The 23951-nt window shown below is 35.4% G+C and overlaps 1 protein-coding gene across 2 annotated transcripts in view; it reads left to right on the forward strand.

The window, feature by feature from the left end:
- LOC136028705 (corrinoid adenosyltransferase MMAB-like) overlaps nt 1-23951 on the forward strand; it is a 42774-nt gene that overhangs the window by 4223 nt on the left and 14600 nt on the right. For both annotated transcript variants that reach the window (XM_065706561.1, XM_065706559.1), the window contains exon 2: nt 20204-20356. In XM_065706561.1, coding sequence (XP_065562633.1) covers nt 20204-20356 — 153 coding nt within the window. The remainder of the gene's footprint in view (nt 1-20203; nt 20357-23951) is intronic.

Here is a 23951-nt window from a genome sequence, read left to right on the forward strand (position 1 = left end):
CCCATGCCTTTTGGGTACAGGATTCCATATACAGCACATCAGCCACTCAGCTAGGATACTTTTCACCTCAATACCCCAGTTTCAATAACAGCAGTAGTGGTAGTAACCTTAGCTATAGTTGCAGTAGTAGTAGTATGAGTAGAAGCAGTAGCATTAGGATGCAAATAGTTTCTTTTGGTTGGTTTGACATTTCCCAACAACAAGCCCTATAACTTTCAACTTTACACACCTAACTATTCCTAAGATATTTCTGTTACGTCCTTTTGATGACCTGCATTAAGAAGGCGTTTTGTGATTCAGTTCACCATCCCCTTCATAATTCCTTTAAAATTTTTACCTTCATACCCTTAGAAATAGTCGTAGTAGTGGTCACAGTAGTACTGGTATTACTACTAGTAGTAGTAATAGTAATAGCAGTAGTACTAGTAGCAGCAGTATTATTAACGTATTTACTTTTGTCAGTAGAACATCCCTCTCATCAAAGCCTGGAAGTTTCAACTGAATACAATAAGCCATTGCTGATATGTCCTTTTGAAAGCCTGCATGTTCATACGCTTCTCAAAATTTTTATCTCAATGCTCTTACCCTTGTAAACAGTTGCAATAGAAGTAGCAGTATTCAGGGGCGGATCTAGAGAAAAATATGGGGGGGTACTGGACCAAGGGTGCCAAAATGATTTAAACATAATGATGGGGGGGAGGTATAGATAACGCTTTCATCAGACCAGTTTGTTTGTGTGAATCTGGTTGGTGCTGATGCAAAATGACTAAGAAACCTCTTTGAAAGCCAATAATATTTTCTTATAGCAGTAAAATGCATATTAATCACAGACATGAGCAGATTCTTTGATGAATAAATTACTATGGCTTCATTGAGACTTGAGTAAACCCAACTAATTTTTTTTTCTTTAGAGTTGGATAAAAAAAAATCAATTAATGGAGAAAATAAGATTCATTAACATTGCCTAAGAATTTTTGACAACCTTGAATTTTTGACTCTTTGACAACCAGGAGATACTTACACTCTTTTATTTATTTAAATTGTAAGAGCAGAAGTAGCAGTAGTAACCAAGAAAGTTTCAGATTAGATCTCCCTGGTGTTCTTTATATTGCTGAGGTTCTTATTGGCACCCATACTTACAGTGCCTTTTGATATGGTCATTATCTATTTACCCCCCATAATTTCGGGTAATAATAAACAAAATATGGGGGTAATATTGGTATAGTCAATGACGAAAGGGAGGGAGACAAGGGCAATAAATAAGATTCATTAGTCTTTCAAGTTGCCTGGCAGGGATGATAGAGCTTGAGATAATTGATACTTGTGAATCTGCCAGTCTACATTAACCTTATCAATATGGGTAGTTTCTAACTTCCACATTATGTTCAGATAACATAGACGACATTCCACTAGGACTTTGTCCTAGGAAGATAGTATTCTACCCTGCATCTTACTATAGTCAGGCAGCTGAATAAGATAGGGCATGTCGATTAGCTCTCCCAAATCCCACTCGGCAAACTCAAATGTCCAAAACATTTCCCGAAACCCCCTTTATATTTTGCCTCCCCTCCCGTGACCCATCCTTATCATACTCCTATCAATGACTCCCAGAAACCATACCCTAAGTCAATGGGGTCTTAAGAAAGAGAATAAAAAAATCAGCCAAAAAAAGAAAAAAAGAAAAAACAATCTGAAGATGAAGATCTAGCAAGCAAGTTAAATTATATGACTAATTTTTCATAAAAACGAAGTTTATCTTATAATTTTATGACGAAATGATTCGTAAACTGGTCGTGCGAGCAGTTTCATGTCTGAATCTCTGACAGATCAAGAGCAAAATCTTGGGTAAGGGGGCTGCTGAACCAAGTGCGCCAATGTGACCTGAGGTGGGCAACAAATTAAAAAGTTTATTTTAAAAAAGATTAAAAAAGAAAAAAGAATGGAATAAGTATGCCAGAAGTGTCTTAGGAGGAGGGTCGCCCCCTCCAACCTCATGTATCTGTTCCTGGCCTAAATTGCTTTTAATTCTTTCATTCAACTAATCTCAACCAAATTTAGCTATATAGTTAAAATAAATAGATAGACAGATTTATCACACAAAAGCCGTATTGGGCCATTCGCTATTTAATTAGTCACAAAACTAAATTTAAGGATATTTTGAGGGTGGAGGGGGTTTATTATTAGTCAAGACTTACCTTTCGATTTCCGGATATTTTCGGATATTTTACCAAAATATCCAGAAATATCCTTCAATTTCCTTGCACATTCAGCCATCAGTCTTTTTCTCTTATAAAAAAAACAAGTTTTTTCAAACGAAAGTAAGGAACGACATTAAAACTTAAAACGAACAGAAATTACTTCGTATATGAAAGGGACTGCTTCCTCATCAACGCCCTGCTCTTTACGCTAAAGTTTTTTACTGTTTTAAAAAGAAGAGTTGAGAGAAAGAGTCAAACTTTAGCATAAAGAGCGGGGCGTTGATGAGGAAGCAGCCCCTTTCATATACGAAGTAATTTCTGTTCGTTTTAAGTTTTAATGTCGCTCCTTACTTTTGGTTGGAAAAACCTGTTTTTTTTATTTAATTTCTGAACGTTTTTGAATCAATGCATGTTTTGATTTTGGCTCTCCGCAGAGGAATAATTAAAACGAAATTTTCTTTTTTTGGCTAAATGGATTTCTCATAATTTTGATAGAATGATTTTGATAAAAAAGAGCGGGGGAGGAAGCCTAGTTGCCCTCCAATTTTTTTGGTTAATTAAAAAGACAACTAGAACTTTTAATTTTTTACGAATCTTTTTATTATTAAAAGATATACGTAACTTATAAATTAGCTTACGTAAAACTTTTTCTTCTCATGTTTTTATTACATATATCAGAGGGTTCGCCCCATCGTCAGTACCTCTCTCTTTACACTAAATTTTAAATTTTTTCCCAATTCATTAAGAATGACCCCTGAATCACAAAAGCCATAGAATAAATAGTTGAAATTACTAATAACAGTTGAATAGTTGATCTCTAATAAATAGTTGAAATTGCTAGTACTTTGAGAAATTCATTTTCTTTCAATGCGTTTTCTCGCGGAACCTTTATATATTAGAGATCTTATATCAACATTAGGATTCAAAAGGGATCTCTAATCAATGGAATGGAGCCCTAGACACCTGGACCATGAAACCCTTTCTAAGGTTTTGCTCCAGGAAATAGATTAAACGAAACAACCAATTCGACACGCGAAAAATACCCATGTCCCACTTACTAGAATGATTAATCTATTGATTGCGTGTTTCCTATGTCTGCAGTAAATGAGCTGCAAAGAGGAAAGTCGATTCCTAGTAATTGCCTACTTGGTATTTACCTGCATGTTAAGCAATGCTTTAGAGAGTGCCATAAGATAATATTGCTATCAAAGACGAAGTAAAAGCGAGAGTACCATTTTGGCTAGCACCTGCTACACCTTCATACACGGTCAAAGGTTTTTCCTTTTCATCTTGACTATGCAGAATTTTATACTTACACTAGCTTCGCGCCACCCCAACACCTGGTTTGTGGGGGCACCCCCCCCCCCCCCCGCGCGTAAGTCGTTACGCGCCATATTAGTTACATGCCATTGTAGTTGTGTCATTGTAGTTGTGTAGTTGTGTGTTTGGTCATGTTCACGCCTATATGTTAGTAGTGTCTCCTGAGGACTCTCATATTTCTCTTTTTTTCTCCCAAAATTCATTTTTCGCGTCGTCCATGTACATCGTTCTGAATTCTGGAATTATGTTTGGTCATGTTTACACCTATATGTTAGCACTGCCTCCTGAGGATTCACCCATTCCTCTTCTGTCTCCCAAAATTCATTTTTCACCTCGCCGATATATGTTGTTATCAACTGCTGAATCAAATATGATGCCATCCATTCATGTTTATTAATCCATGCTTCTTTAGTTACATCAACCTGATCTGGATATTGCTGTTTGATTAGATCTCAAACTGGTACAATATCATATCCCCTGCTGATGATTCTAACAAACTGCGGTTTCGATAAGACTTCTTTTGTAAATTCCTGTTCTGAAGGATAGGACGCCCAATCACAGTGGATTGGTCTATCAGGGGATCTTGAATTTTCTTCGCCATCGTCATTTTTTTCTTCTGAATAATTTTCTAAAACTGCTCTTCCATGATTTTTGGGCCCCTTTTCAGCTTTGAAAAAAAGGCCCCTGAAAGCTTTGAAAAGGGCACTGCCTGAAGTTTTCACACCTTCTGTTTTTTTTTCTATGTGGTTTTATGTGTAATTCTGAATAATGGGTGATCTCTACGCAACCATAATGAAACATATTTTTTGGGGCAGGGTAGTGGGAGCCGAAGTCCTTTAGAAACTCCAAAGCGTCTTTCCTCGTTTTCAAACGTTCTAATTCCTTTTCTGCTTCACTGGTTAGTCTCCTCATCTCACTGTCAACTTTAAAAGATCCGACTGGTAGAAATGTATAATTAACATAATCTTTTCTTCTGTGTTTTGGATTTTCTGAAGAAGATTCCCCTGAATGAGTTTCTTTACCTAATTTACTTTCTACGTTACAGAAGTCGATGGCAATTCCAGCGTCGAATCCTTATTTTTCTGTAATGACGTCTCTCACTGTCTTCTTAAAGTGTTGAACACTATTAACTTCAAATTTGTTTGAATATGGAGCAAATTTACTATTGCATAGTTCTATTTCTCCGTCAAATAAAAATAAACGGCAATCTAATTCTCGGTACTTGATGTCTCTTCTGTCTTCTTTACATTCCATTAGATCTAGCCCACAAAAGCTCAAACCACCTGACATTTTTTCAATTACTGAATAATTGACTACTTTAGTGTGGGAACTGTTTTCTTCTTCCGCAGACCGGCTTACGTCTGTAATAGACAAGTTTTTCTCTTTCAATGCTTTCATTTTAATAAATTTGCTCGCTGCTCGCAAGTAAAATCTAAGGCTCAGTCATTAAAATCTCTCAAAATATCTTAGTGTGGTATAAATTTACCTCTGATAACAAAAATCCCTTCTGGAATTGGTTGGTATGTTCCCTGTCTTTCTTTAATTCATGGTTCTTTTTGCTTATATTTTATCCTTTATAAGCTTTTGTCGTGTTTTGTTTTTTCTTGCATTTCCTGATTTTGAATCGCTTTTTCTGTCTTATACTCGGCAGCCACATATTGCCATGGTGGCGTCAATTGCTTGGAAAAACATGTTTTACAGCTGAAAGTTAAGGTGGGAGGTGTCAAAAGATTTTTTGACAGAAGGGGATTGAAATCTAACGCTCAGTCAAAGAAAAGAGATATTTCCATTAAAAGCCCTCAAAAACATCTTAACGAGACTTAAATTTACCTCTAACAAGATTTTGTGAAATTTGAAAAGAATTATTACTGAAACGAGAGCTAGTCAATGGATCAAAGAACCTGGGCATTTTCATTAAAAGCCATCAAAAATATTTTAATGTGGTTTAAATTTAGCTCTAACGAGCTTATTTGAAATTGAAGGGAAGATATTTTTCAATCAGGTGCTTGTCAAATCGAAAATGCATAGTCTCGGCTCAAGGAAACGAGGGATTCTCATTACCTCACAGTATCTTAATGTGGTTGAAATTTACTCTAATATGAAAGCCTCCCCTCTCGAATCGGTTGGTAAGATCCCTGCCTTTCTTAAATTCATGGCTCTTTTTGCTTATATTTTATCCTTTATAATTTTTTTCTCGTTTTGTTTTCCGTTGTTTTGTTATAACTGCTTTTTCAGTATTATAATTATGCTTTGTAAGTTTGTTTTTATTAATACAACTTGTATCTACAAAAGTCTGTATCCTCTAGATTTATTGATCCAGTATAATTTCACCATTCAATATATTTCACCGATGCCATTTAAGCGTCTTGTAGCCTAGGCAAATAGGTACACACATTCGAGAATGCTCTTAATGTAAGTATAAAATTCTGCATAGTAAAGAGGAAAAGGAAAAACCTTTGACCGTGTATGAAGGTGTAGTGGGTGCTAGCAAAGATGGTACTCTCACTTTTATTCCATCTTTGATAGCAATATTATCTTATGGCACCCTCTAAAGCATTGTTTAATATGCAGGTAAATACCAAGTAGACAATAACTTGTAATCGACTTTTCTCTTTGCAGCTCAGTTACTGCAGACATAGGAAACACGCAATCAATAGATTAATCATTCTAGTAAGAGGAACATGGGTATTTTTCGCGTGTCGAATTGATTGTTTCGTTTAATCTATTTCCTGGAGCAAAACCTTAGAAAGGGTTTCATGGTCCAGGTGTCTAGGGCTCCATTCCTCCATCACAAAGGGTAGCCTGAAAAATTAAGTCAAGTGTGAATGCTTCATCCTTACCATACGCAAACATTCCCCTATTACGTAAAAACTAAAGAAATCATGAAAAAGCACTTTATAGAAAAAATGTCTTGAAATGTCTTGAAACGTCTTGAAAAATCGTATCAAAGAAAAGTGTCTTAAATAACGTCTTGAAATGTCTAAGAAAAAATATCGTCTTGAACAAAATGCCTTGAAACGCCTTGAAAAAATGTCTCGAATAAAAATGTGTTAGAATGTCTTGGAATGTCTAGAAGAGAAATGTCTTAAAAAACGTCTTGGGATGTATTGAAACGTCTTGAAGAAAAATGTCTTAAAAACGTCTTGGCATGTCTTGAAACCTTTTGATAATAAAAATCTCCAAAAAATAGCTTAGAAAAGGTTTTGAATGTCTTAAAAAACTTCTTCGAATGTCTCGAAACGTCTTGAAGAGAAACGTCTTAAAAAGCGTCTTGGGATATCTGTAACCGTCTTCAAACCCTATTACGTAAAATGCACTTGCATCTATAAGAAAACATTCCTTTGTGACGTAACATGTACCAATACTCGCCCCGAGGAATCGCCGTTAAACTCTTGCTTCATTAAAGGGAGAAACGAGTAGTGAATATGTGTGTCATCAAAACTTCTGGCCTCTATTTTAGCTTTTGCACTGGCTGAAGTTTTCTTACCTTCTTGTTTTTTTATGTAATTTTTACTAGCATATAGTTGTGAATGATGGGTCACTATTCAAAAAATTATCTTTTCATGTCATCTATGTAGCTCATCCTGAGGATTCATCCATGGTTATTTTTCTGCCAAATTCATTTATTACGTCGCCCTTATACCTTGTTCTGAACTCTTGAGTTATGTCTGATGGTGTCCATCTCTGCTTCTCAATTCAGCCTCATATCTTCGTAATGCCACCTGAGGTCTCACCCAATCCTTTTCTTTCCCTATTTGTTCCCAATATTTACCTGTGACCTTGTCCATGTACCTCGTTCTGAGCTCTTGAATTATATCTGACGCAGTCCATCTATTTTTATTAATCCAGGCCTTTCTTATTAGATTAGCCTGGTCTTTATATTGATCTTTTATTAGATCCCATACTGGTACCAAATCATGTCCTCTGCTTATGATTCGACCCTCCCGCGGGTTCATTGTCACTTCTTTTATGAATTCTTGTTCTGAGGGATAGATGCCCCAATCTACTCTCTGATAGAGAGTAGTTGTTCTATCAGAGGATATTGGTCTTTCTTTACCTTCCTCAGTGTTTCTTTTTGAATCTATTTTTTCATGACTTGTGGGCCCTTTTTTTTGAAAAAAAGGCCCCTGAAAGCTTTGGAAAGGGCATTGCCTGAAGTTTTGACACCTTCTGTTTTCCTTTTTGGGTAATCTTTATACGCTTTTATTTCGTAATAATGGGTAATCTCTCTGCCACCATAAACAAACGTATTTTTGGGGTCAGGGTAGTGGGAGCCGAAGTCGTTTAGAAACTTCAAAGCGTGTTCCTCCGTTTCTAAATGTTTTAATTCTTTTTCCGCTTCACTGGAAAGTTTTCTGATCTCACTATCAATTACAAAACTACCAATTGGTAGTATTGTATATCGTATATAATGTTTTTTTTTGTATTTTATGTTTTCTGAAGAAGACTCCTCTGAATTTGTTTGACAATTGAAATTTCTTTCAAAATCACATGTTTTGATGTCAATTTCAGCGTCGAATCCATATCTTTTGGATAAAACTTCTGTCACTGTCTTCTGTAAGTGTGGAAAACTTTCAACTTCAAATGTTTTTGAATATGGAGTAAAAATACTGCTGCCTATTTCTATTTTTCCATCAAACTTAAATAAAGGGCGATCTAGTTGTTTGTACTTGATGTTTTTTCTGTCTGTACATTTCATTAGCTCTAGCCCACAAAAGCTCAAACCACAGGACATGTCAAAAATTACGGCATGATCCACCTTTGTAGTGTGGCAACTGCTTTCTCCTTCCGCAGACTGGCTTACGTCTGCAATAGACAATCTTTGCTCTTTCATTTTACAAATAATTTCTATTGCTTACGAAGCTCTATATATAATAAGTAAGACGTCATTTTTGTCTAACTACAATGATGCTAATACGAGGAGTGACGTCATACTCTTTGCACTCGCGTGGTGTTTGTATAAATTGAAATGACGACATTGCCTTAGCTAAAATAGCCTAAAAAGCATCGAGGGAACCAATGTTCAAAACAATTTTTCCCTCAAGTCTCATCTTATATCTATTCAAACTCGGAAGCAGTGACTTTCTAAGATTGCTTTTTGTCGTTTCAGAATTGTTAAGTTTGTAGGGTTGATTCACTTGTTCGTTAGTGCTTCAACAGAATTACAGTCAAATGCAGTAAGAATCCTACCTTAAACCTTATTTCTGCCTGTGCAACCAGAGCTATTGTGCTATTGAGCTATTGTTTTTTTAGTTTTCTTTTTCTTCCTTATTTTATATTATTTACCTTTTTTCTTTCTTTCTTTTTTAGTTTTATTTTTTTCTTACTTTTTAGTTTTTTCTCCTTTTAGTTTTTTCATTTTTTTCCTTTTATTTTTTTCTTTTTTAGTTTTTTCTTTTCTTTATTTTTTTGGTTTTTCTTTTCTGTTTTTTTCTTTTTTAATTTTTCTTTTTTTTTAATTTTTGTTCTTATTCAGTTTTTTTTTAGTTTTTTTTGATTTTTTAAAGTTTTTTACCTTATTTATTTTTTTATTTTTTTCGTTTTTTTAGATTTTTTTCTTTTCATTTTTATTTAGTTTTTAACCTTTTTTTATTTTTTTAGTTTTCTTTTACTTCTTTATTTTTCAGACGTCATATTCAAACCCTCCTCACCCGCACCTCTAACATTTACTACTACTACTTATAATAACTCACCGTAGGACCTAGCCGCCTGAGGCCAACACTACTACGCATGCTTCTCTTCCAACCCATTCTATTCAAGGCCTCCCTCTTTACATCCTCCTAGGAAGTTCCCATTTCCTTTAGATTTGTATTTATAAAATCCTCCCACCCCAGACAATGAGGACCTGCTTTCCGTTTAGCCCCAGACGGTTGGCCAAAAAGGACAATCTTCAGCAATCTGTCATCTTTCATGCGCAGAACGTGGCCTAGCCACCTCAACCTTTCTTTCATTATAGCCGTAGAAAGCGGGATTGAACCCCATTTTTCATACAGCCTACTGTTTGAAATACAGTCAGTCAGCCGGGTACCCAGAAAAATCCTTAAGAAATTTCTCTGGAAAAATATCTAGTAAATTTTCATCCGCTTTTCGGAGCATCCATGATTCAGAGCCTTATTCGATTACTGTCATCACTGTAGCTTCCAATGTTATAATCTTGGTTTGCATACCTATCTTCCCATTCTTCCAAACTTTTTTTTAACTCTGAAATAATACCCTGAGCCTTGGCCATTCTACTTTTAACATCTTTAATGCTCCCACCGTCTTTACTAATAATGCTACCAAGGTAAGTGAAGCTGCCCATCTGATCAATTTTTTTGTTACCTAATGTCACTTTTTCATCTTCACTCATTTCAAACCTATTCTAGCAGCCTGAACCTTCAAAACCTCTAAAAAATCGTTCATTTTTATCACACTTTCATCTAATATAATTCAATGATCAGCATAATCTAAGTCCATGAGAGTTTTTCCTCTCCATTCCATTCCGTAGTCTTCAATTGCCTTTTCTGTGCTCCTTAAGACAAAGTCCATCAAAATGATACATATAAAGGGGGATAGAACACAACCCTGCTTAATCCCTGATTTAATACAAAACCAGGTGCTAATTTCATTTCTTATTTTAACCGCAGCAGTATTATTCTAGTACATAGCGCAAATCACTTTAATGTATTTGTCTGGTATACCAAATAAGGATAAGATCTTTGCTAGAGCTCTTCTATCAACAGAATCGAACGCTTGCACATAATCTATGAAACTGAGGACCAAAGGTGTTTGACAACGAAGGGACTTCTCAATTACTAGCCTAAGAATGAAAACTTGGTCGACCCTCATCCTCTACCATTTCTAAAACCGTACTGTTTTCCTCTTAAAACTTCGTCTGCACTATCTCTCAGTCTAAAAAGTATCATATTACTAAGTAATTTGCTATCTACAGAAACCAGACTAATGCCTCGATAGTTAGGACACTCACTTTTGTCACCTTTCTTATGCAGTGGTTTAATTAAGGTTTTCCTAAAATCTTTTGGTACTTCCCCTTTTTCTAAAGTCATATTCATAATCTTCAGTAGCTTATTTCTAACCTCAGAGTCGCCATATTTAAGAAACTCATATATCACACTATCAGCACCTGGAGCCTTATTATTTTTGAATCCTTTTAGTATTAAATAAAAAAAAAACAAGTTTTTTACATGAAAGTAAGGAGCGACATTAAAACTTAAAACGAACAGAAATTACTCCGTATATGAAAGGGGCTTTTCCTCCTCGACACCCCGCTCCTTACGCTAAAGTTTTTTATTGTTTTAAAAAGTAGAGTTGCGAGAAAGAATCAAACTTTAGCGCAAGGAGCGGGGCGTCGAGGAGGAAAAACCCCTTTCATATACGGAGTAATTTCTGTTCGTTTTAAGTTTTAATTTCGCTCCTTACTTTCATTTCAAATAACTTGTTTTTTTATTTAATTTCTGAAAGTTTTTGAATTAATGCATGTCTTATTTTGGCTCTCCGTACATAAATTATTAAAATGAAATTTGCATATTAATTCTTTTTTTGGCTAAATGGCTTTCTCTTAGTTTTGATCAGACGATTTTGAGAAATAAGGGGTGGGGCAGGAGGCCTAGTTGTCCTCCAATTTTTCGGTTACTTAAAAAGGCAACTAGATCTTTTAATTTTTAACGAACGTTTTTATTAGTAAAAAAAAATACGAAACTTAATAATTAACTTACGTAACAAACTTTTATATTCTTATATTTTTGATTATATATATGAGGGGGCTGGTCTCCTCGTTAATGCCTCGCTCTTCACACTAAATCTTAAGTTTTGTCCCAATTCTTTAAGAATGACCCCTGAATCAGAAAGGCCGTAGAATAAATTGTTGAAATTACTTAAAAAATTTTTAGCATAAAGAGTGAAGTATTTATCTCCTCCTAAATACCTCGCTCTTTATGCTAAAGTATTTTTAGAACCCCTCATATGCGTAATAATCTCTGTTCGTTTTAAGTATTAATGCTTCTCGTTACTTTCAATTGAAAAAACTTTTTCATGTTTATATTTTCATTGTTTGTTTTTTTTATAGTAACGCTAGAAAGTCCTGCGCCCTTTTCATTGAATTTCTCTTCCCCTATGAAATATTCCTCCAAGGAAAGATCCTCCCATATAGCCCCCTCCCCTGAACCCCACACCCAAATAAAAAAAATCCTCCTGATAAAGTCGGTACACTTCCTAGTAATCATTACTGTATGTAAACATTGGCCAAAGTTTGTAACTTGCAGCCCCTCCCCCAGGGACTGTGGGGGGTAAGTCATCCCCAAAGACTTAGTTATTATGGTTTTAGACTATGGGGAACAAAATGGCTATCTCAAAATTTTTATCCGTTGCCTTGGGTAAAAAAATGAGCGTGGGAGGGGGCTTAGGTGCCCTCCAATTTTTTTGGTCACTTAAAAAGGGCACTAGAACTTTTCATTTCCGTTAGAATGAGCCCTCTTGCAACACTCTAGGACCACTTGGTCAATACGATGACCCCTGGGAAAAAAAACAAACAAAAAAACAAATAAACACGCACCCGTGATTTGTCTTCTGGCAAAAAATACGAAATTCCACATTTTTGTAGATTGGACCTTGAAATTTTTTCTCTAGGGTTCTCTGATACGCTGAATCAGATGGTGTGATTTTCGTTAAGATCCTATGACTTTTAGGGGGTGTTACCCCCTATTTTCTAAAATAAGGCAAATTTTCTCAGGCTCGTAACTTTTGATGACAAAGACTAATTTTGATGAAACTTATATATTTAAAATCAGCATAAAAATCCGATTCTTTTGATATATCTTTTAGCATCGAAATCGTTTTTTAGAGTTTCGTTTACTATTGAGCCGGGTCGCTCCTTACTACAGTTCGTTACCACGAACTGTTTGATCCATTCTATGCTTGTGTCCAGATTTTTATTTTTATCCATATTGAACTGTTAGCTACAAGTCTAATTTTCAATATATCATTTTGAATAGACTAATAGCTATAACTGTGTTACCACATTTATGTAACGTGTTGAAGATACCAGTTTTATCTTCAACAGGTGTTTCCATTTTCATGAAATAGGGGAAATATCCATGTTCTTAGAAAAATCTTTGCAGCAATCAAAGATTTTATGCCAATTTTGCAGATATATACTGAGCCAGCTGAAGAAAAACAATTTTTGTTCGTTTTCAGTTTCAACTTTGCTCTTTACATTCATAGGAAAGCTTTGCTTTTTGTTGTTAATTGGGTAAATGACCTATAAATAATTGATCAAATTGACAAGTATACTTAAAAAAGGAGTAAAAAAAAGAAAAAAGAACGGAATGCAAATGAGGGTGCCAGAAAAATCTCGGGGGAAGGGTTCCAAGGCCCCGGCCCCCTGGATCCGCCCCTGGTAGTAGTAGCAGTAAATGCAGCAGTAATAGTAGTATTAGCAATACCGTGCACATATTGACATTTGGTCAGATGATCCCCATTAAGCATTTCCTGAAAATTCCAACTTAATCCAATAAGCCATTGCTGATATGTGTGCATATATTATGACATAGTATTATATTGACATAGTCTTTTTCAAGGAAGAAGAAAATAATTTGAATCTTTCCGATTTTCTTTAAGGATTTATAGTTTGGCCCGCAACTTGTCAATAAAGTCAAATAAAGCCCAGAAGTTGAAACTTCTCGGCTTTGATGAGAGGGATGTTCTACTGACAAAAGGGAATACGTTGATAACACGGCTGCTTCTAGTACTAGCAATACCAGTACTACTGTGACTACTACTAAAACTATTTCTAAGGGTATAAAGGTGAAATTTTCAAGGAATTATGAAGGGGGAAGGTGAACTGAATCACAAGGCCTTCCTAATTCAGGTTTTCAAAAGGACGTAACAGAAATACCTTAGGAATAGTTTGGTGTGTGAACTTGAAAGTAATAGGGCTTGTTGTACTAACCAAACGAAACTATTTACATCCTAATGCTACTGCTTCTACTCATACTAGTATTACTGCCACTAAAGCTAAGGTTACTATTACTGCTGCTTTTATTGAAACTGGGGTATTAAGGCGAAAAGTGTCCTAGCCGAGTGGCTGGTGTGCTGTATTTGGAATCCTATGCCCAAAGGGCAAGGATTCGAATCCTAGTGTAGCCAATTGGTTGGTTTGGGATAGGGGTCAGTGGCGTGAATGTAAGCTCAGTCAGAGTAGATCCAGCTCTAAATGGGTACCTGAGGAAGGTAAGGAGGAAGGGTGCGCGAAAGCACAGTATGGCTAGCCCCGATTCTCCCATTGCATTTCTTGGCTGAAGGGCCTTGAGACGGAGATCAGCACTGCCGGTATGGACTTTAAGGGTAAAATGCCGCATCCTTTTTTTATGCCGTATCCTTTACCTTTACCTACCTGTTAAGGCGAAAATTGTTTGATATATTGAAACTGTATGTAACTCAATCAATACATACTATGCTACCACAGGTTCTCAAGAGGACATATCAGAAATGTTTCAGGAACCATTGATGGTATTAAATTGAAACTTTCAGCTTGTGTTGAAGGGGATGTTGAAGAAACCAAAGGTGCTATGCACATACTACTACTAGTAATCCTACAACTATTGCTACGACACAAGCTAAGAGTATTAAGGTGGACCTCTAAGGAATATGTTGGCGGATGTTGAATTAAATCAAAACAAATTATGAGCATGCGGATTTTCAAAAAAGTGACAAACCAATATCTCAAGAACAGCCTACATTATCAAGTTAGACATTTAAGGGTACATTGTGGTGGATTTTGAACTAGCCAGAAGGCACTATGTGTATGCTATTAATACTACCACTGAGTTACTTTGACTAATGACGCTAAGGGTATTAAAAGGAAACTTTTAGGGAACGTTTAGGGTATGTTTCAATTAAAGTTCCTAAGTTTATTATTCCACATTCACAAATAAATAAATAAATAAAACAACACTTTCACGGTGAAGAAAACCTACGAGGGTTTGCGGTTGTGAGAAAAAACTTGCGGTAAACGAAAAAACTACATGCATACAGTCTTTTGAAAGGTCATACAAGCAATATCATAGTGCTGCTCTATAATAGCTAGGAATATCATTGAAACCTTTAAAAGAGATTAGAGGGCAAACAGCCCTCCTTTCATGTCCATTCCTTTTCCAAACACATCCGATCAAAATTTCGAGACAGTCAGTTTTTTCAACATAGTAAAACTGTCAAGCAACACTGTCTTTAGGGATATTGAGTATGTCAATCTCCTACGTTTACGCTAATAGCCCGTTATGCTTTAAAACTAAATCAAAAGGCGCTATATGTATGTTTGCCAATAGGAAATCTCAACAGCATGTCGAGAACGACTGGAGGAATTGAGTTGAAACTTTTGGGGCTACTGCTAATGCTACTTTTGCTCTTAAGTTAAAATAAATCAAAAGAATTTAAGTGTATCCAGGTTTTCAAAGAGCATAGATAGAATTTTTTCGCAATGATATTTAGTTTTGTTTTTCAGGTCAACTTGAGGATGTATAAACCCAAATTACATAATACTATTTATGTCAGTATTAAAAATCGTTGAAAAGTTTTTCCAGTTTACAAATAGTAAGCCTAACTGTGGATTTTTATGGAAAAAATGAAATGATATAATATTATTTCTTTCCATGATTAAATAAAAAAAACTCATTTTTTTAGCTGAAAGTAAGGAGCGACATTAAAACTTAAAACGAACAGAAATTACTCCGTATATGAAATGGGTTGTCCCCTCCGCAATCCCTCGCTCTTTACGCTAAAGCTTTTAATTGTTTTAAAAAGTAGAATTGTGGCAAAAAGTCAAACTTTAGCGTAAAGAGCGAGGGATTGTGGAGGGGACAACCCATTTCATATACGGAGTAATTTCTGTTCGTTTTAAGTTTTAATGTCGCTCCTTACTTTCAGCTAAAAAAATGAGTTTTTTTTATTTAATTTCTGAACGTTTTTGAATTAATACATGTTTTGTTTTGGCTCTCCGCACATAAATTATTGAAATGAAATTTGCATATTAATTCCTTTTTTGGCTAAATGGCTTTCTCTTAGTTTTGATCAGATGATTTTGAGAAATAAGGGGTGAGGAAGGAGGCCTAGTTGCCCTGTAATTTTTCGGTTACTTAAAAAGGCAACTAGAACTTTTAATTTTAACGAACATTTTTATTAGTAAAAAGTATGCGTAACTTAAGAATTAACTTACGTAACAAACTTTCATAACCTTATATTTTTATTATGTATACGAGGGGGTTTGTACCCTCGTTAATACCTCGCTCTTTACACTAAATCGTAAGTTTTGTCCCAATTCTTTAAGAAAGACCCCTGAATCAGAAAGGCCGTAGAATAAATAGTTGAAATTACTAAAAATACTTTAGCATAAAGAGCAAGGTATTTATCTCCTCCTAAATACCTCGCTCTTTATGCTAAAGTATTTTTAGAACCCCTCATATGCGTAATAATCTCTGTTCGTTTTAAGTTTCAATGCTACTTCTTCCTTTCATTTGAAAAAACGTTTTCATGTTTATTTTTCATTGTTTTCTTATAGTAATGCTAGAGAATCCTGCGCCCTTTTCATTGAATTTTTCTTCCCCCATGACAGATTCCTCCAAGGAAAGATCCTCCAACATAGCCCCCTCTCCTCAGCCCCAACCCCAAATAAAATAAAATCCCCCTGAAAACGTCTGTACACTTTCCAATAACCATTACTATATGTAAACACTGGTCAAAGTTAGTAACTTGCAGCCCCTCCCCCAGGGATTGTGGGGGAGTAAGTCATCCCCAAAGACATAGTTATTATGGTTTTCGACTATGCTGAACAAAATGACTATCTCAAAATTTTGATCCATTGACTTTGGGAAAAATGAGCATGGGAGGGGGCCTAGATGCCCTCCAAATTTTTTGGTCACTTAAAAAGGGCACTAGAACTTTTCTTTTCCGTTAGAATGAGCCCTCTTGCGACATTCTAGGACCACTTGGTCGATACGATGACCCCTGGGAAAAAAAAAAACAAAAACAAAAAAAAAAAAAAAACAAATAAACACGCACCCGTGATTTGTCTTCTGGCAAAAAATACAAAATTCCACATTTTTGTAGATAGGAGCTTGAAACTTCTACAGTAGGGTTCTCTGATACGCTGAATCTGATGGTGTCATTTTCGTTAAGATCCTACGACTTTTAGGGGGTGTTTCCCCCTATTTTCGTAAATAAGGCAAATTTTCTCAGGCTCATAACTTTTGATGGGTAGGACTAAACTTGATGAAACTTATATATTTAAAATCAGCATTAAAATGCGATTCTTTTGATGTAGCTATTGATATCAAAATTCAATTCTTTAGAGTTTTGGTTACTATTGAGCCGGGTCGCTCCTTACTACAGTTCGTTACCACGAACTGTTTGAAAAAGACTATGTCAATAAAAAAAACGAACAGAAATTACTTTTAAACACTTTTTTTCACCAAACAGGTTTCAAAGAGAAGCAAAAAGCTTAACTGAGCCAAAAATGAGCAGAAATAAAGTCAAATAACCTTCCAAGCGTAAAACTACCACAAATCACCATCAATAGATAAATGAAACCCAAAACGAACAGAAATTACAATCTATAAACACGTCAAACTCAAAACGAGCAAAAACTAACATGAATAGTAATATATTAAAAATTTAAGGAATAAATATCAGTATATGCATATTAAACTGACGATCCAAGGTTTTTTTTATTAAAGTGCATATTATATTCTGGTTTTGAGATGTCTTGGGGGATATCAGCCCTATTCGCGTTAATTTTTGCTATTTTTTAGTTTGAGTCGGTTACTTATTGTAATTTCTGTTGTTTTGAGTTTCATTTATTTATTGATGGGGATTTGTGGTGGCTTTACGCTTGGAAGGTTAGTTGACTTTATTTCTGCTCATTGTTGGCTTAGTGGAGCTCTTTACTTTTGTTTGAAAAACCTATCCTGTGGAAAAAGTTCTTAAGAATAATAATGATAAAAGGAATACAGTTTAAATTAGATTGGTAGCCTCTTTTTAATTTGTCGTAGTTTCTGTCTGTTTTAAGGCTACTTGATTATTAGTTTAATTTGCATTTGTTCCACATCTCATCTTTTCATAATCAGTAATATCTGTTATTTTAAATCTGTATAATTATTGATTTTAATTTGTGTTTGTTCCGGATTTCATTTATCCATTATTTTAATTTCTGGTTGTCTTAGGTTTTGAGAAGGCAAGGGGGATGTCACCCCTACTCATGTTAATTTTCGAGTTTGACTTTGTTATTTATTGTAATTTCTGTTCGTTTTGAGTTTTTTTTTTTTTGTTTTATTCATTTTAATTTGTGTTCGTCCCGGATTTCTTTTATTCTTTATTTTAATTTCTGGTTGTCTTAGACTTTTTTTTCTACTGGCTTTTTTCCTTACTTTTTTATGAGAACTTTTTTGTTAAAACATTTTTCAAAATTAATATCGTTTCGTTTCTAAGCTACGTAGGTTTAATCGTAGAAATATTTCTTTTTTCTTTTTTTATCTTTTCTCTCTTTTTCTCTCTAATTGTCTTGTTCCACACGTGTCAGGATCATAATTGTTTGCAAGTGCCATCAAACCATTCACATCAAGGGTGCCACTTGGAAATCCAAAAGAGGCCCAAGTACCACAAGGAGCTTTGTTTTGCTAGGATTTAAGTCGGAATCTTTGTTAATTTAATTGTCCTCCTGTTTTCCAGGAGGGGAAGGGGGCAATATCTACGAGTTATATAAATATCTTGGCCTTTTTTGCCAATCCTTACAAGTAGGTAAGACAGGCAATTGCTTTCACTTTGAAAACAAGTGGCCGAGAAAACATCATCCTACAAGACTGCTGGAATGTCTTCCACTCAGGTTTAAGTATGCACCAAGCCCAGTCCATGGACAACATTAGTGAGGTGTCCATGGCAGCTAACCTAACATCATATTTATGATGTTTTGAACAGTGGATTTAGTAAGATACACATGCTTGAAAATAAATTGGAAAAATTGATAACAATTTCAGTCCAATCAAAAAGTTTTGAAATAGTGTTCAAACCTTTAGCAACATATTTTTATAGACTATGTTCTATAATATTTTCTTCTTGTGTTTTTCATGTATTTAGCTATATTTTGATGGTCTTTATATTTTTTGTTATTTTTAAATATGGTAGGTGGTAATTGATTAATGGTCAATGGCTTTCAGAGTATGCTACATTCCTAGTGCTTGGAAAAGAGCATATGTCCGCGTTATTCCAAAAGTAAGGTGTCCAAAATCTTGTGATCAACTCCGGCCTATATCAATAACTCCGAACCTTTCTAAAGTTGCAGAAACGTTTATTTACCGCAAACTTATGTCACAGGACTCTGCACATCTAGACCCGTATCAGTATGGATGCTTAAGAGGCAGCAGCACAACTGTTTATTTAGTACGGATGTACCATCTCATTGTCGAGTGGCTCGACCGAGGAAGTGCTATAGTCGACCTTCTCCTCGTAGACTACCGAAAGGCTTTTGATCTTATTCGCCATTCCGTTGCTATCACAAATCTACGCACCATGGGTGCGCAAAAACATATTCTCCTTTTAGTGATCAATTTTTTACAGGCCCGCTATCAGTGCGTTTACAGTCTTTTCCCAGGAGATACCGACTCCGAATGGGTCGAGCTTACATGCGGAGCCCCACAAGGTACTAAGCTCGCTAGTCTACTGTTTTTGGCAGTGATAAATTTCATCCTTTCCGGCTATGAAGAAAGATTTAAGTATGTAGACGACTTGTCAATCCTACTGAAGTACATTGTTGAGAAGTCTGAGGCTGTCCCCCAATTCTGTAACGAAATAATCAACAACTTCAAAGATGAATGTACTGCGAATAGCCTCCAAATCAACGAAGGAAAGACTAAAATCCTTCGCTTTAATCCCCTGAAGAGAGACTTTGTGTGCCCTCCTCCTCCTTATCCTAGTGAATCTTCGGCAGTAGTGCTTGGTGTCAAGTTTAGCATCGACTGTTCTTTCAGCCTCCATGTCGATACAATTATCAAAAAGGCAAATAGTGCGATGCGGACACTTATACTAATGCGTCGATTTGGTTTTTCAGTGACACAACTAAGGATAGCCTATCTTACTTACATTCGACCAATTTTAGAGTATGCATGTCCCGTATGGGGCCCACAAGTCAATAACACTATTTACCTAAGTGACCAGCTTGAATCAATACAAAAAAGAGCAGTCAAAGTAATATTGTGCGATGCTTTTACCGAATATAAGTTAGCATTATCCACTTTACAAATTCCCTCTCTTCAAGAGCGTCGTCTCAGTTTGATCCTTGAATTTGGCCAATATCTTCTCAGAAGTGATAAATACAGATCGATACTACCACCAGTTTTAGTGAAACATCGAAGTACTAGGTTGAAGAAATTTGACAGATTAGCAGCACCTTTTTCACGCACAAATCGTTTTTCCAACTCATTCATCCCTTTCTTTGTATCAAAGTATAACAATTGTTGATTTTAAACTATTTGTCCTCTGATTATTTTTTTGTCGTTTGATTTAATCCTTTTTTTCTTTTTTGTAAGCACAAGCGCCATTTAGTTTTATGACTACGAGAGATTGTGCAAATAAAACCTATTCTATTCTATTCTATTATACAGTTTTTTCTATGCTCTAAGATCTACACTATTTCAATATTCTAGTCAGAATGACCGTTCAAAATCAACATACCCCAAGATATACACAAAAACAGGTGATAAAGGAACCACTGTCACATTTGCAGGAGATAGAAGGGAAAAGGATAGTCCAATCTTTCACGCCTTAGGAACTATTGACGAGCTTGTGTCCCACATTGGGTAAGCGTAAATCTCGACCTTTTTTTTGTTTAGACAATAAGTTTACCCGCATTTTCAGAGTTATTATATTAGTGGGCATTTTCAGAACATGGCATTAATGTTAGCAGACAATCTAATGTTCTAGTTTCAAAATGATGGCAAAGGGATAAGGATGATAAATTTGTGTTATTAGCAATGAAACTTAACTAAAGTAAAGATAAAGCTAGCGTTAATTTGAGCAAATCAGTTTTTTTTTTAGGATTTTCTGATCAGTCAAAAAACTCTGATTGGCTCAAACCACCAATAGCCTATTCTCGGTACAATTTTGCTGGGAATGGGACTTTAACTTACAGAGTTCCAAAAATGAACCATTTCTTAAACTTAATCATAAAAAAGTGAATTAACCACAAAATTGTCCATTATTTTCTTTTATTTATTTAAATACAGTATCTGATCAACTAACGATTTTGCGGAAACTGTTTAAACCACAAAAAAAAACTTGAATTATAAATTGTTTAAGTTTCGTACCTTGTCGCTTCGTACAGCTTTTTCTAAGAATAAAAAATTTACCAGATATTTATGAAATGTTATTTTGGTAACCGGGTATTCAATACAGTTTTTTTATTGTCGCTACAGAAATTGCAAGCATACCTTATTAATCCTACCTTTTCCTCAAATTGGCTTAATTATCTCGAGTATCATGTTCTAATTAAGGACTCGTCCAGTAAACAACACATAAACCACTTTTGAATTGTGCGTCCTATAATAGGGTACTATTTTTACATAATGTATTCCATTGACAGCCCGAAACCTGAAATAACCAATGATCTACTAATAATAAAAAATTGCGCGAGGAAGAAATCTGCTTGATACCTGGAATAATCCCTGAAATCAAGACAGCAATCTCAAATATATAATAATAGAAAGCATGCTGGTTGTGGGCTCATCGTATTCTTGGCTCTATTATACTACTTTGACCTCATAATTTGTCTCTTTTTTGCCATTAAGTTTTTGCGTTGCATTTAAAATATTTTCAAGTCATATTCTTATGAATTGGTTTAATATTTTGTTTAATTTTTTGTAAATTGTACAAGTTGAGTAATCTATAACAAGATTTTCATTTCTTCATCTAACCTCCCTATCGTAAGCTACCCTGCTTAATCTATTTTAGAATTTGAAATCCCATATAAACTGCTGTATCTATTTTAACCTTTTAATTTTATGGAAGTCAAATTGCTCTTCAGTTTTTCACTGTTTAACATAATGTATTAATCATTTTTTGTCTTTTCATCTTTAATTTAGCTTTCTATGTATTTTTCACAATTATTTGACAGTTTCCACGTTATATTAAAGTTTCTAGGGGAAGATGTACCTTATGGATTGCTCCCATAAACTGGGTTCGAAATATGACGCTCAGATTTCTAAACATGTTTATATAAAATTAAAAGAGAGCAGACCTTATGAGAAATGCCAAGTAGCTACATAATTATTTATTTAAAGCCGACGGTTTTGGTATTCTTGTTGGTATTTGGTATTTGGTATTATTATGGATTCTCAACTGTCCTAGCCGAGTGGTTGGCGCACTAGATTTGAAATCCTTTATCCGAGGGACTGGGTTCAATTCCGGGCGTGAACGGTTGTTTGGTTTGAGACGGGGATCATTATTGTTACTCTAAGCTCAGCCAGATTCGACCCAGCTCTAAAATGGGTACCTGGAGAGATCTGGATGGGTAGGTAGGAAGGGTTTGCGAAAGTACTGGATGGCTGGCCCCCAGCCCCCCATTTTACTTCCTAGCTGAAGTGCCTTTAAACGGAGATCAGCATCGCCGGTTCGGACTTTAAGGGCCTAGTGCCGTATCCTTTTTATAGCATTAATAGCTGTCTAGTCTGAAGCTGTCTTTAATCTAAGCTTGGAAATAATTGTTTGAAGGCTAAGAACTAGCTATTCTTGCTTAAAAATTCTCTTTTTTGTATTTTGTTTTTCTGAATTTCACTGACCATGGCTAATAAGTCTTTCTTTTCATTTTTTTTTAAATTTTTTCCCCGAGATTGTAGTTGCTTTTTAGTCAAATAGTTTGGAAAGGTGTCCAGCTGATTCCCCCTGTAGGTAATTCTCCTCGTAGATGATCCTGGACATTTCTCACCTGTGGACCGCAGTATCTGCCTAGCCTCAAAATTTCAGGTATGAAGGGAATAAGCTGCAACTTTTGATTATTCGAGTTTTAATTTATCAAAATTTATGTAGAGCAAAAAAAAGCGGAAAAATGTTCAGCTAATGCAAACCTGAAAATAAGGAAATTCTTTGGCCGAAACCAATGGCGCCGATTAGGAGAAGGTGCATGTACCCCTCCTTATAAAAATCATTTTTCAAAACTTGGGGTGCTCTAGGCTTTGAAAAATTCTTTTTATATAGAGGGGTGTGTATTTCATTGAAAAATACTTTTTTGATATTCTTATCGAAATAATCAACAAATTTTCTCCCTCTATAGGTTTTGGAAAAGGTATTTTGCCTCCCTCCCTCCCTTTGACATTCTTGTGAATTGACGTCACTCACGAAGACTCTGATCATTCATCATCAGTATTGTAAGAAGAAAATAAAAAATGCGATGAAGCATGCAAAATGAAGTGAGATCACAGAATAAATAAAAAGACGAAAAAAAAAATTACCCAATCTCAATTAAAACAAAATAAAAAGACATTATTTTTGGGTTTTTACTGGCTGAACGTGTTTTTTCATTTACTTGTTTTGTGGTTTTCTTTACATTCCTTTTAGCCAAAGGGGTCTTTGACTTATTAAACCCCTGTTAAATTAATAATTTACTTATTTATTTATGAACTAAAATTGAATTAGAAATATTTACAAACGAGCGAGTATTATTTGTTAAAGCATTAGATCTATTTTATATGTATATATATTTCAAGTGTATTTCTCACCTCAGCATCGCTGCTTTGCTTAACTTGCATAAAGTTGCGTGAGAAATGAAAAATAAAAAAAAAGTCAGACACTTGTTATTAGGTTTTGCTTGGTAAAAAAGCAAAACCTTTGTGAGTATCAAAATTTGTTACTGATCCACATCCATTATTAGTTATCCATAATCACTCACTTAATCCTTATGAGGGCTACTTAATCCTTATGTTGAGAGTGTCGTCAGCTTTTTCCACAAGGGGTGGTCAGCAACAACGTTCTCTGCATCAGACTGCAAAATTCTAGCCTGGTCTCGGAAATTCCTGAGACTGTCATTTCACTGGAAGTTTCGTCTTCCTCTTGGACGTTCCGATTCACTACTAATCGGTTCGAGGTCGCAAATAATTCGAGGCAGAGTGTCAGTAGACAGATGCAAAAGGTGTCTGAACAGGCGAAGTGTATGCTGGCCAACATGGTGCGGGAAGGGCAACTGGGATATCATACTTCGCAGAAATTCATTACTGACAAAGTCTGTCCATCTTATTCCCTTAATTCTGCGAAGTCACTTAAATTGAAGAGTTTCTAAACGCCGCGCCATAACTGCACTAATAGGCCAAGTTTCATCTTCCTACAGCAGGATAGAACAGACTTAAGGCGCCAAGGATGTGCATTTTGGTGGCTAGTTTGATCATTGACTTCTTCCAAACATGT

This window comes from Artemia franciscana, chromosome 7, assembly GCF_032884065.1.
Source record: "Artemia franciscana chromosome 7, ASM3288406v1, whole genome shotgun sequence".
Taxonomy (NCBI): domain Eukaryota; kingdom Metazoa; phylum Arthropoda; class Branchiopoda; order Anostraca; family Artemiidae; genus Artemia; species Artemia franciscana.